This window comes from Microcaecilia unicolor, chromosome 10 (genome assembly GCF_901765095.1).
Source record: "Microcaecilia unicolor chromosome 10, aMicUni1.1, whole genome shotgun sequence".
In the NCBI taxonomy this organism is placed as follows: Eukaryota; Metazoa; Chordata; class Amphibia; order Gymnophiona; family Siphonopidae; genus Microcaecilia; species Microcaecilia unicolor.
The window spans coordinates 106,399,664-106,412,167 of record NC_044040.1 but is presented as its reverse complement, the minus strand read 5'-3'; the positions used below and the strand labels follow the sequence as shown (position 1 = coordinate 106,412,167).

Here is a 12,504-nt window from a genome sequence, read left to right as displayed (position 1 = left end):
TTGAAGGACATTTTCACCATTACTGTCATCATACTGAAATGCCCCCACTATGGCGCCGGACCCCTTCATATGACAATACTTACATAAACACACTGCTATCAATCCACAGGTTATATGGGATACATATGATTACACACTTATTAATGTCACTCCCATGGAATAGATACGTGATCCACATTCTCACTCACCAGCAACAATAAACATGATGCCAGATGTCAGGGTCATGTTGGCCTTTGCAGCATCCTCCATGTTTCCAATATGAATACATTTCAGGGCAAAGATGGCTATAAGCAATCCAATAACTCCGAGAACAATGCCAACAATCATCAGTGCTCTCACGGCCTGAAACATGGCTGCAAAAAAAAACATTCAACATGAAGCAGGGTGTCTGAGCTTTACTGGAAGAAGAAGGAAAATCTGGTTAAGAAGCAGTTCTGTGATTTTAATGCCAATTGTTATGAAACTGAGATTTATCATTATCCTCTCATTTTTAAAATAAGGAATGCAAACTACAGAATGCAGTGGTGTAGAATTTAGTTCACGGAGTATTGACTGGTTCTCCATGATACAGAATATTCAGAGAGACAGTCTCTTTTGTCCAGTTAAATGATTGTCTATTATTCCCTAAAATATTCTTTTAATTCAAGAAAGTATTAAGATAACTTCTTCTTTCCCTAAAGTCGATGTTCCAAGAATTTCAATCTACAACTAATATTTTTTACAGATACTCAGGGCTAGAATTTGTTTTATTTTATTTCTATTTATTTAGGGGACCTTCTACAAAAACTGCTGTAGGACTACCATGGCAATGGCGCATGGCAAATTGGCCATACCACAGGAGCCCAGTGGCAGTTCCAGTGTGTGTTACACACCATTTCCGGCACTCAGAATTTTTTTTTTTTTTTTAGCACCAGGGGCTTACCTGGTGGTAATCGGCAATGCCACATGCTGCCTCGTTACCACCAGGTTAGTGCAGGAGCCCTTACTGCCTCGATCCCTCATGTCAAGTGCTTAACTTACTGCACGGCCATTTCCTTTAAAAAAAAAAATAACTCTTTTTACCCTCTGCACTAAAAGGGGGCCTTGGTCTGAGGCAAACCCACGCACCAACACCACCGCAAGGGTCCTTTTACTAAAGCTTGGTAAAAGGACCCCTTAATTATTTATTTGCTATAACACAAATTATCAGAAAGATCATACGATTTAAAATACAAATACAATCAGTAAAAACTAAGGGGTTGATATTCAACAGGTCTTATTCAGACAGGAGCAAGTCCTACCTGAAAAATTCAGTGGCAGGTATCAGGATACTGGCACTGAATATCCAGGTATAAAAAGATTATGACACTCAGTGTTTAAATCAAAGGGCTGACAAGCAACTACCATGGTTGTATATTACCTCCTAAACAAATTAATACCCCAAACCCAATTCTCCCTAATCCCAACAAATATCATATCAACTATTCCACACAAAAATACACCAAATTCTTCCTATCCTCACATAGTTTCCAAGTTTATTTAAGATGCGTGGGCCCCGTTTACTAAGCCGCGCTAGTGTTTTTAGCGCACGCTAAGCACTAGCACACGCTAACCGTGCAGATGCCCATAATATTCCTATGGGCACCTACAAACCATCTGAGCAGCTTACAGTGTAAAATAGTATAGTAGGGTAGACAAACTGGACAAGAAGAGGAAGGGAGGGGAACTACATTATTAGAAAGGATAGTGGTGTGGGGAGGGCATAAGAGGTTAAAGGTTGTGCTGTCGAGGACTTGCTTCTGGCTCTCCCAAGAAAGGTCAGTGGGGTTAGTGGAAGGCATTTGTAAAAAGGAAAAGAGGAATGTCTTAAGGTCTGCCTTCTGAGATGTCTGGATAGTATATTCCAGAATTCAGGGCCTTGAATGGAAAAAAATACCACGTCAGGTAGTATCATAAACTATGCCCCTAAAGGAGGGGACTATTAAGTGATTTTGTTGAGATGATGTCAGACTCGAGAGTTCTTGTACCAAGTAGAGCGCTGCTGAGCCCGGTATTCGGACCAGGTTCTGCTTGGCGGCTGGACAACCCCGGGTTTCACCTGCGCTGACCGCCGTTCCCCAGAGGTTGAGCTCCTAGGTGCGGGCGGCCTGCAGGACTTATGAGACGGAACTGGAAGCGGGGTGGTGAACGTATCGGCCAGGCAGGCAGCAGGTCAAGAGAGTAATCCAGGTACAGGCAAAGTCAGTAGGCAGGCAGCAGGCAAGAGAGTAATCCAAGCACAGGTAAAGTCAATAGGCAGCAGGTCAAGAAAGTAATCCAGGTAAAGGCAATGTCAGTAGGCAGGCAGCAGGCAAGAGAGTAATCCAGGCACAGGTAAGTCAATAAGCAGGCAGCAGGTCAAGACAGTAATCCAGGTACAGGCAAAGTCAGTAGGCAGGAAGCAGGCAAGAGAGTAATCCAGGCACAGGTAAGGTCAATAGGCAGGCAGTAGACAAGAGAGTAATCCAGGTACAGGCAAAGTCAGCAACAAGGGACAAAGTAGAGAAGACGCAAACTACTGAGCAAGTAATACCTACCAAAGTAGAAGCTGAAGCATGGAGTCCAGGAAGAGCTCAGCTGATAAAGTGCTGGCATCTGACATCAGCAAGGACCAGCAGGGAGAAGGAGCACAGCCATAGGACAACAGCAGGGTAAGGAGGAACCGGAAGACCAATAGGAGAGAGAGCAGACCCAGGTGCATGGAAGCAAAGCAATCAAGGAGCCTGCAGCCAGAGAAGAACTACACACATGGCTCAGGGCTGTGCCAGTCAAGTATGCTTGTCGACAGGACCCCACGCAGCCCAAGGACGCTGCTTGCATTGAGGTAGGGGACATGACAGTACCCCCTCCTTAAGGACTCCCCTCTGCCCAGGTCCGGGTATGGATTAGTAGCAGGTATGGAATTCCCGGATCAATTCAGGTACATGGACGTTGGCAGCGGGCTCCCAGGAATTATCCTCGGGACCAAAGTGCTTCCAGGATAGCAAATAGAACAGCCGTCCCCTTTGACGTTTGGAGTCCAGAACCTTATCTACCTCGAATTCAGTATCAGGCTCGGAGTCAGGAACAATGATCTTCTTCGGCTCTGGGTGCCATTTAGAGGTTAAGAATGGCTTTAGAAGGGACACATGAAAGGCATTGTGGACCTTGAGGTTAGCTGGTAACTGGAGACGATAAGTGACAGCTCCCAGCCGAGATCATACTGAGAAGGGTCCAATGTATCAGGGAGCAAACTTGAAGGAGGGTAAACGGAGCCTCAAGTATTTGGTATTGAGCCAAACTTTTTGTCCAGGTTGAAAAATCAGAGCAGACCACCTTTTACGATCTGCGAAAAGCTTGTATCTAGCAGCAGCTCACTGAAGATATTGTTGGACCCTGTTCCAAATGTCCCGGATATCAGTGAGGGTCTGCTGGAGCAGAGGCGAGGCTTGGGTCTGAAGGATCGGAATTGGTAGTCATGGGTGGCACCCATACATCGTAAAAAATGGTGACATATAAGAGGCAGTGTGGAAGCCGTTGTTATAGGCAAATTCGGCCCAGGGGAGTAATGTAGACCAGTCATCCTGTCGGTTATTAGTGTACATTCGCAGGAAGGTCTTGAGAGTTTGATTGACCCGTTCCACCAGTCCATTGGTCTGTGGGTGGTATGCAGATGAGAAATGGGTCGTGATGCCAATAGCAGAACACAGAGTTCTCCAGAACCTAGAAGTGAATTTCGATCCCCGATCATTTATGATTCTGAGAGGGAGGCCAGGTAAACAGAAAATATGCTGGATGAAAGCCTTGGCAAGAGTGGTGGCCGAAGGGAGAGATCTCATGGGAATAAAATGGGCCATTCGAGAAAATCGGTCCACCACGACCCAAATGACTGTGTGGCCTTGGAGTTATGATTTTGAAGACAAATAGTAATACTTTGTAGGTTTTGCAATGAGAAAGGGGGAGCCAATGAACAGTCTTAAGTGAGATGTCACATGATCACACTTGTATACTTTCTTAATTAACTTAATGGCCGTGTTCTGGACAAGTTGCAGGTGTTAAAGGTCCTTTACCCTAAGTCCCTTATATAGGGAGTTACAGTAATCCAGCTGATTACTAGAGAGTGTACCAGAATGTTGAGTACTGGAGGGTAGAGTAGTGATTGTAATGAGCAGATTAATCAAAATTTATAGAAAGAGTGCTGTACAACCATTGATATCTGAGGTCTGAAAGTTAGTTTATTATCAACGGTTATGCTAAGAATTTTCATTGTGGTGACAAGGGCTATTGTAGTGTCACAGTGAAGGATGGGTGTCACCAGGGATCTAAGGTGCAGAGGATCTGTATATCATCAGCAAAGATATACCTAGTGAGATCCAAAGACTGTGCTAGAGTTAGTAAGGTAGCAAGAAAGATGTTAAAGAGTGTAAGAGCTAAGATTAATCCCTGGGGAACCCCAGAGGTAGGTGTGAATGCCTGAGAGGAGTGATCTGAAAGTGTACAGTATAGTTCTGATCCCTAAAATAAAACTGAACCAGTCATATATAGTATCTTGATGTAGTGAGTGGAGCAGGATGGAGGATCGACCAGGATGAACACCGCAGATAAATCCAAGGATAAAAGAAGAATTGATTTAATTTGATCAAGGTTGTAATAGAAGTCAATGGTGATACCCAGCATTGCTGTTTCAGTACTATGGTGTTGCCAAAATCCTGTTTGATTCGGGTGAAGAACGTTTGTTGCAGTTATGAAACGTGTTAATTTAGAATGGACTATTGATTCTGCAATTTTAGCAATAAATGAAAAGTTAACAATGGAGCAGAAATTTATGTGGTCACTAGCAGACTGAGTTGGGTCTTTTATTTTTGAGTGAATAACAGCTACCTTCCATGCATTGGGTCAAACCTCGAAGAGAGGCAGAGAAAATGTAGGGTATAAGTGTATGTAGAGATCGTTTGACCAGTCCAGAGGGAAGAGAATCATGAGGGGATGTCATTAGTTTCATACTGTGAATAGCTCTGGTAAGTTCAGGAATAGATGGGGGGGGGGGGGGGGATTAAATAAAGAACTACATGGTAACAGATTGTCATTAAAAGAGGGTGATGAAGTATTAGAAAAAGAAAAAAAATGGAGGTCGGAGTTAATGGTAGGGAGTTTCATAAAGTAGCAGTTTTGTTCTAAAAATAAGAGGCAAATGTTTGTACTGTGGGTACTGTGATGGAGAATCCCAGAGCAAGTGGAAAGAAGAGATTTAAGCACCTTATATGGGGGGGGGGGGGCCCTGTTGAGAGCTTTGGTTGTAATTCAGCTAAGTAGGGACAACTTTGAAGCAGCCACAGTGCATACGTAGAAATATTTGAAGTTTGCAGGTACTTTTTACCCCCCCCCCCCCCCCGAATGTACATCAGTTTTCAAAGAGAACAATTTGTGTACAGACCTGCACTTACCATTTGTGTGGATACTTTTTTCAGGTGTTAAAGATAAGAAGATTTATTTATTTACAAAATCTTAGGGGTCCTTTTACTAAGGTGCGCTGTAAAATGGCCTGCGGTAGTGTAGACGCTTGTTTTGGGTGCACACAGAATTATTTTTCAGTGCACCTACAAAAAATGCCTTTTTAAAAAATGTTGCTGAAAATGGACATGTGGCAAAATGAAAATTGCCGCGTGTCCATTTTGGGTCTGAGACCTTACCACCAGCTATTGACCTAGCAGTAAAGTCTCACGCGGTAACTGGACGGTAATGACCTGCGCGTGCCAAATGCCACTTGGAGGACAACCAATACGCGCAGCAGAAAATTAAAATTATTTTTCGGCCACGTATATTAGACATGTGCCAAAAATGAAATTACCGCAAGAGCAATGCGGTAACTCCATTTTGGCATGCATTGGGCACACTTAGATGCTTACACAGCTTAGTAAAAGGGTCCCTTAATCTACCACAAAAGCCCAGAGTTCACTTCTATGCGGTTTACAATAAAATATATTAAGCTGCAAAGAAGAGGGGGGAAGGGGGAACATAATTAATGGCTGATAGGATATGCAATTTCAAAAAGGTGGATTTTCAGAGCTCCTTTGAACTTTGCATAGGAGAGTTCATAGGTGTACAGAGAGTGAATTCCAGAGTCATGGTCCAGCATAGCTAATAGAGGAGGAACGGGTGATGTTGAAATGAATGATGGATGGAGGGGGTAACCAGAGTGACCCAGAGGCAGAGGAACAGAGTCACCTAGATGGAGTGTAGAGGATAAAGAAGTGAGATAAATGATCAGATAACCGGGCGATAATGGTCTATGCCTGTAAAATGCAGATTACCACCCAATTACCTTCCGTGCACCAGAAAATAAAAATATTTTCCGGCGCGTATTGGACATGTGTCAAAAATGAAATTACCACAAGGGCCACTCGGTTGCTGAGTGGTAACTCAAAATTGACACGATTAGGCACCTACGCAACTTAGTAAAAGAGCCCCTTAAAGACAAGGATGCAGAGTTTATATTGAATCCAAGCAGATAGGGGTAACCTGACTGGCTTGAAACATCTTATACGTCCTTTCAAGCTTTATTAAAAACTCACCTTTTTCTGCAGGCTTTTCTGGTGTAGGCTTGGGTCGGTTCTGCAGCAGGAGTCAGGGATGGTAGTTGTGTGAATTTATTGATTTTATTTGGATTGTGTTATAAGGTTTTTTTTTTTTGTATACATGCTTTTGACTATCATTCCTCTGTGACTGATACACAATTTGAATGGTTAAGGTAGGTAGTTCTTTTTTGTATCAACAATTGGCATTCTTTTCTGTTTTTCTTGGTTTTTATTGTAAACTGCTTTAATTTGCTTGCAATGAAAATGGTATAGCAAATTTAATAAACGATAAATGGCCTTGAATGATGAATTAGACCAACTGCGGTAGACTGGACTAGTTGGAGCTGCTTAAAGGAAAGTGTGTGGGGGGGGGGGGGGGAGACCAGCATAAAAGGGAATTACAGTAGTCAATATGTGTGGTAACAAAGCTGAGCAGCAATGATTGAAGAGCAGAAAGAGAAAAAAGAGGGTGAACAGAGCGAATTCTATGGAATGCAAAGAAAGAAGCTTTAATGACAGTGTTGATTTGTACCACAATTTTAATGGAGTCCCTAAAGGATAAAGTCTGCTCATCAATGACAGGAAGAGCAAGGGCTATGAAGGAGGAACTCTGAGGAGTGAGGATGTAAGGAGTGGGAAAGTGTATGGCTTCACATTTCTTCAAGTTGAGAAACAGATGGTGTTCAGATAGCCAAGAGAAACATGTTTTGGAGGCAGAGATTGAGATCTGAGAGGTCAGAGCAAGAGTGAGGAAAATGGTAGAAAACCTGAATGACAACAGCGTAACAAAAAAGAATACAGACTGGATTGAATCAGTTAGGACTGGGGAAAGGAGCACACTAGAGTCAATACAGAAAGTGGGGGAGCAAGCCTTGTGATGGACAACCTTACAGGTGCGATTAGATAGATAACTTTAGACTGGAACCAGTAGACTGTAAGCAATAGCGAAGAAGAGAGTGATCAATGAGGTCAAAGGCTGAAGACAGATCTAGTGAAACAAGGATTACAAAGGAACGTTGATCAAGAGAATTTCTAATAGTGTCATGCCGGGCCACCAGTAGAGTTTCAGTACTATGCTGCTTTCTAAAGCCAGACTGATAAGGATGTAAGGCAAGTGAGGAGGTGAGATGTTGGTGGACTATTTAGAGAGAAAAGGAAGGTTAGAGATGGGCATAGGCGCCCGGTATAAGAGGCTTGGACAGGCTAAGCCTCCCCTGCTGTGCTCTGAGAGGTTTAAATTGTTGATTTACCTCCATCCTCACAGCAGGAGCTGCAGTGAAAGCCCTCTAGCCTTTTGTAAGCAGTTGTAGAAATTGGTTTATGGTTTGTTTACCTTACTGCTGGGAGAGCAGGGGGGGGGTTGGCTGGGTTGCCAGGGAGATATTTAATGAGGATGACTTCCTGACCTGCACTGAGAACAGATAGCAGCAGAATCGGACAACCAGACAACAAAGGTAGAAAAGATCATTTTATTTTCATTATAGTGTTTGGAATATGTCCACTTTGAGAATCAGGTGCTCAACATTAAAAGTTTATATTTATTTACTTATTTATGGCATTTTATCCTACATTAAACATGAATTAGGGTGTTTTGTGGCTCTACATGAGAATTGTGATGATATGATCCCTTGTTTCATATTGTTGACAGTCTGCATTTTCCGTATGGGTGGTATATTGGTGTATTAGGTTCTGCCCAGTGTAATATTTATGGTACAGTAAGGTTCTGAGTTTGTTTTTGCACAAAGTTGTGCATAGTGTTTTGCAGTTGAGCGATTGTGCTTAGAATATGCTTTGAGCAACCACTTTATTCTTTGACATATGATACATATCTAATATCTAAATTTAATAAAAGGTATTAATTGTGACTTTTATTTTTATTTATTTATTTTTTTCTGTGTGTTATCAGACAATTATGGATTTAAGCTCCACCCCTGGCCTCACCCCTAACCCCGCCCCCTTTAGCCTCCCCAAACAGTTGGGCCACCGACCGCCTATGGAGATGGGTCTGTAGTTGTTGAGGTCTGCAGGATTAAGAATTGGTTTCTTCAGAAGGGGTGTGATCAAAGTATGCATCCAGATGATGGGCACCTGGCCAAGTGACAAGCTAGGCTAGCCTGCACCAGGGGCAGAATGAAGGATGGACATGGGAGGTGAGGTGTTTGAAAATGTGAGCCAGCCACAGATCCAGAGAAGAGCTGGAGGGATTAACAGATGAAAGTGTTGTGTTAAGAGTAGTGAGAGAGGGTTTGCTGAAAGAGGCCCAGGAGGAGGAGATGGAAGAGGAAAGCTGGTTATCAAAGGTGACATGGGGTTACAAAGGGAGTAAAGGGATAATGTGGGATGGAAAAGGAGGGAAAGTAGCAAGAAGTAAAGACATTTTTGTTTGCCAAGGGAGTAATTAAAAAAAATAAAAAGGATTTCCACACGTAAAACAGTGTTTTATGTGTAAAAAGAGGCTTTTGAAAAATTACCTTCCTAATATTCACATAAACTTATGTGCAGAAGTTTAACCCAAAACTAAGTGGAAACATTCCCGGAGGAAGGACTGTAGCAGTGTTAACTTTTGCATGTATATTTTACAAAATGCACACAAGTATGCACAAAATGTACAGTAAGCAAAGAAATGTGTGAACACTCAGTAGCATGTATAAATGCATACTATCCTTGGAACAATATTCAAAGGGGCGGTAAGTGCATATTGTCCCTTTGAAAGCTGGTACAATTTATGCACACAGCATCATAAATACCATCCAAATAGCCCTTGTAATACACAAGGGAGTAGGGGACCACTTATAGCTGCTGTCATTTGCAACAACACAGGAAATGTCAATGACAGACCCCATGTTATTTTTTTGTTTGCTGATAAGAGTGCACACTATTTGCAGAGTATACCCTCTTCACACAAAGGATGCATTATTTGTAAAGAGGGTATGCACTCAATGCCATTGCCCCTGAAACGAAAATGAGGACTAGCCAAAGCAAAACAAGCAATGCAGCAAATAACACAGATAATGTAACAAAATGAAAAGTTTTAGCCCGCCCATCCCTATCCTTCTGAAGTGGATCCTCCCTGCTTTGGGGACCATTTTGGATGTTTTGGTTAGGTAAGCTGACTGCCATGGGCAGAATTAACCCTGGATGTTCAGTGCTGAGCCATGTCTGGGCACCAGCGCTGAATATCTAGGACTAAGTCAAACTTCAATGGTTCCCAAAACTTATGTGGGTCTTGGTCGATATTCAGCTGGAGCCCGATTAAGAAGTTTCAGTTGCCCCTACTCTTCTGATCTTGCCCCTCATCCCTGATCGCTCCTCCATAGCCCCCCCCCCCCCAAAAAAAATGAAGTCTAGGTCTAAGTCCCCCAATCCACCCAAAGAAAAATAAAGTCCAGGCCCTCCCGCCAAGCAAGAAATCCAGGCCAAAGTCCCCCATCCCTTGCCATTCTAGAACCCCGAGGGCCTACCTTGAAGTTCCATGGTGGTCCAAGTGATGCCCATTCACTCCTATCCATTGTGGGTCCAGTCACAAAATGGCCACTGTGATCTGTAGCAGTACTCTCATGGTACTGCTAGGCAGTGCCGTAGCGAGGGCGGCTGACACCCGGGGTGGGTCGCCGCTGCGCACCCCCCCCCCCCCCGGGTGCAGCACGGTGTCTCCCCCCTCAGTGCGCAGCACCCTCCTCCCCCGGAGCGCATTGTTACTTTAGAAGCGAGGGGCGGGCAGGAGGGCCGATCCGCCCCCAAGTCCACGTTGCTGGGAGCTGCGTCGGCTTCATTGGTTCCTTGCTCTCTCTGCCCCGGAACAGGAAGTAACCTGTTCCGGGGCAGAGGGAGCAAGGAACCAAAGAAGACAACACCCCCCAGCGGCGTGCACCCATGGCGGACCGCCCCACCGCTCCCCCCCTTTCTACGCCACTGCTGCTAGGGAGTGCAGCAGTTCAATTTCCACTGCAATTCCTTGGGTAAGTCACTTAACTCTCCACTGCCCCAGGTACAAAAACTTAGATTTGAGCCCTCTAGGGACAAAGAAAGAATCTGTATATAGGACTAGATTCTATATATGGCATCGAAAAAAACTTCCATTTAGGCATATTCTACAATCCGCGCCTAGATTTAGGCATGGTTTATAGAATACACTTACTGGGTTTATAGAATAAGCCTGCACCTAACTCTAGTTGCGTCCATTTGTGCCAAGTAAAGCTTGGTGTAAATACCGGCTCCTAAGTTATACGTGGGGCAGGTGTATTCTATAACTCTACAAATAAATTTTCAGAATGCCCACACCCATGGCTATGCCCCCTTTTTGGCAGTGTCTCCATAGCCCTTTCCTCATAGGTTTAAAACCTGAAGTTTCTGCCACAGCTTAAAGATTAGGGTTTCAAAGAGGAATTGTAGGATATTGATAAACACAGTTAAAATTTTAAAATGATTTTAAAAAGCAAGCAAACTTTATTAGCTAGTCTCCATACCGTTTTCCCCATAGTTTTAAAACGTGAAGTTTCTGCCACAGCATTAACAGATAGTCTTTAGAAGACACAGAAGGGCCCAGTTCAGTCCTCATTCCCACCCACCCTTAGCTCAACTCTTCATTTATAGTTAATTATTCTAATTAAAACAAGAGGGGACATTTCAATTTTAATTAGAGTCTGAATTACTTTTGTTTCTAAGAAGCAAACTCTACAAAACTTACAAATTACAACAGTCAAAAGATCATTATATTCATCTGATATCCCTAGTGCCTTAAGAAGTTTTAATTAAACTATAATATTGAAATGCAGACAGCAGTCCAGCAGCGAGAGGGGTGCTATCCAGTCTTTTGCATTGAGTGTCACATGTATGATTATCTTCCATTTGGTGAGATGTCATATGTGTATGCTTGATGCAAAGGGATCCTAGCTCTCAGAGAATGAGTCCGTTCTCTTGAGGCTAGAGTAGCAAACTTGGAGGAGCTGAGGAAGACAGAGAGGTACATAGAGGAGGCCTACAGGGGCGTTGTAGAGAAGTCCCACCTCCAATCTGGCAGCCCCTGTGCTGCCTTGGAGGATGGAGGCCTCCTAAAAGGAGAGCATCACCCTGGTGAAATAGGAAGTATTCCTGTAGCCAGGACCTGCCCACCAGGGGATGTACTATCCACTCACACCGCGAATATCTTTCCAAGTGCTGCCCAGGAGGGAAGGGTTAGGACAGCAGTTGAGTTGATGATTCGATCATTAGGCACATAGATAGCGGGGTGGTTGGTGGACGTGAGGATCACCTGGTGACTTGCCTGTCTGATGCAAAGGTGGTGGACCTCATGCATCACCTAGGTAGGATTTTAGATAGTGCTGGGGAGGAGCTGGCTGTCTTGGTACATGTGGGTATCAATGACATAGGAAAATGTGGGAGAGAGGTTCTGGAAGCCAAATTTAGGCTCTTAGGTAGAAAGCTCAAATCCAGAACCTCTGGGGTAGCATTTTCTGAAGTGCTATCCTTTCCACGCACAGAGCCCAAGAGCCAGGCAGAGCTCTGGAGTCTCAATACGTGGATGAGATGATGGTGCAGGGAGGAGGGTTTTAGATTTGTTAGGAACTGGGCAAAATTCTGGGGAAGGGGGAGCCTTTTCTGTAAGGATGGGCTCCACCTTAATCAGGGTGGGACCAGGCTGCTGGCATCGGAATTTAAAAGGGAGATAGAGCAGCTTTTAAACTAGAGACTGGGGGAAGGCCAACAGTCTCTCAAAAGTGCATGGTTCAGAACAAGGTATCTTTTATGTTTAAATCTTTTTATTCAAAACAAAAGTGACAGTTGCAAATACAATTCACAGGTAAAATTGAAAACTTAACATGTCTGCAATCCAACTCTAGTAAACATATAATGCATAAAAACATATTTCAAACTTCCCCCCTCCCTTCCCTCTCTATTCCCCCCCTTCCCCCCCAAAAAAACGTTCAGGCAG

The 12,504-nt window shown here is 43.7% G+C and overlaps 1 protein-coding gene across 2 annotated transcripts in view; it reads right to left on the bottom strand.

Moving 5' to 3' along the window:
* CLDN18 (claudin 18) overlaps positions 1-12,504 on the bottom strand; it is a 355,113-nt gene that overhangs the window by 188,276 nt on the left and 154,333 nt on the right. For both annotated transcript variants that reach the window (XM_030217054.1, XM_030217053.1), the window contains exon 2: positions 189-353. In XM_030217054.1, coding sequence (XP_030072914.1) covers positions 189-353 — 165 coding nt within the window. The remainder of the gene's footprint in view (positions 1-188; positions 354-12,504) is intronic.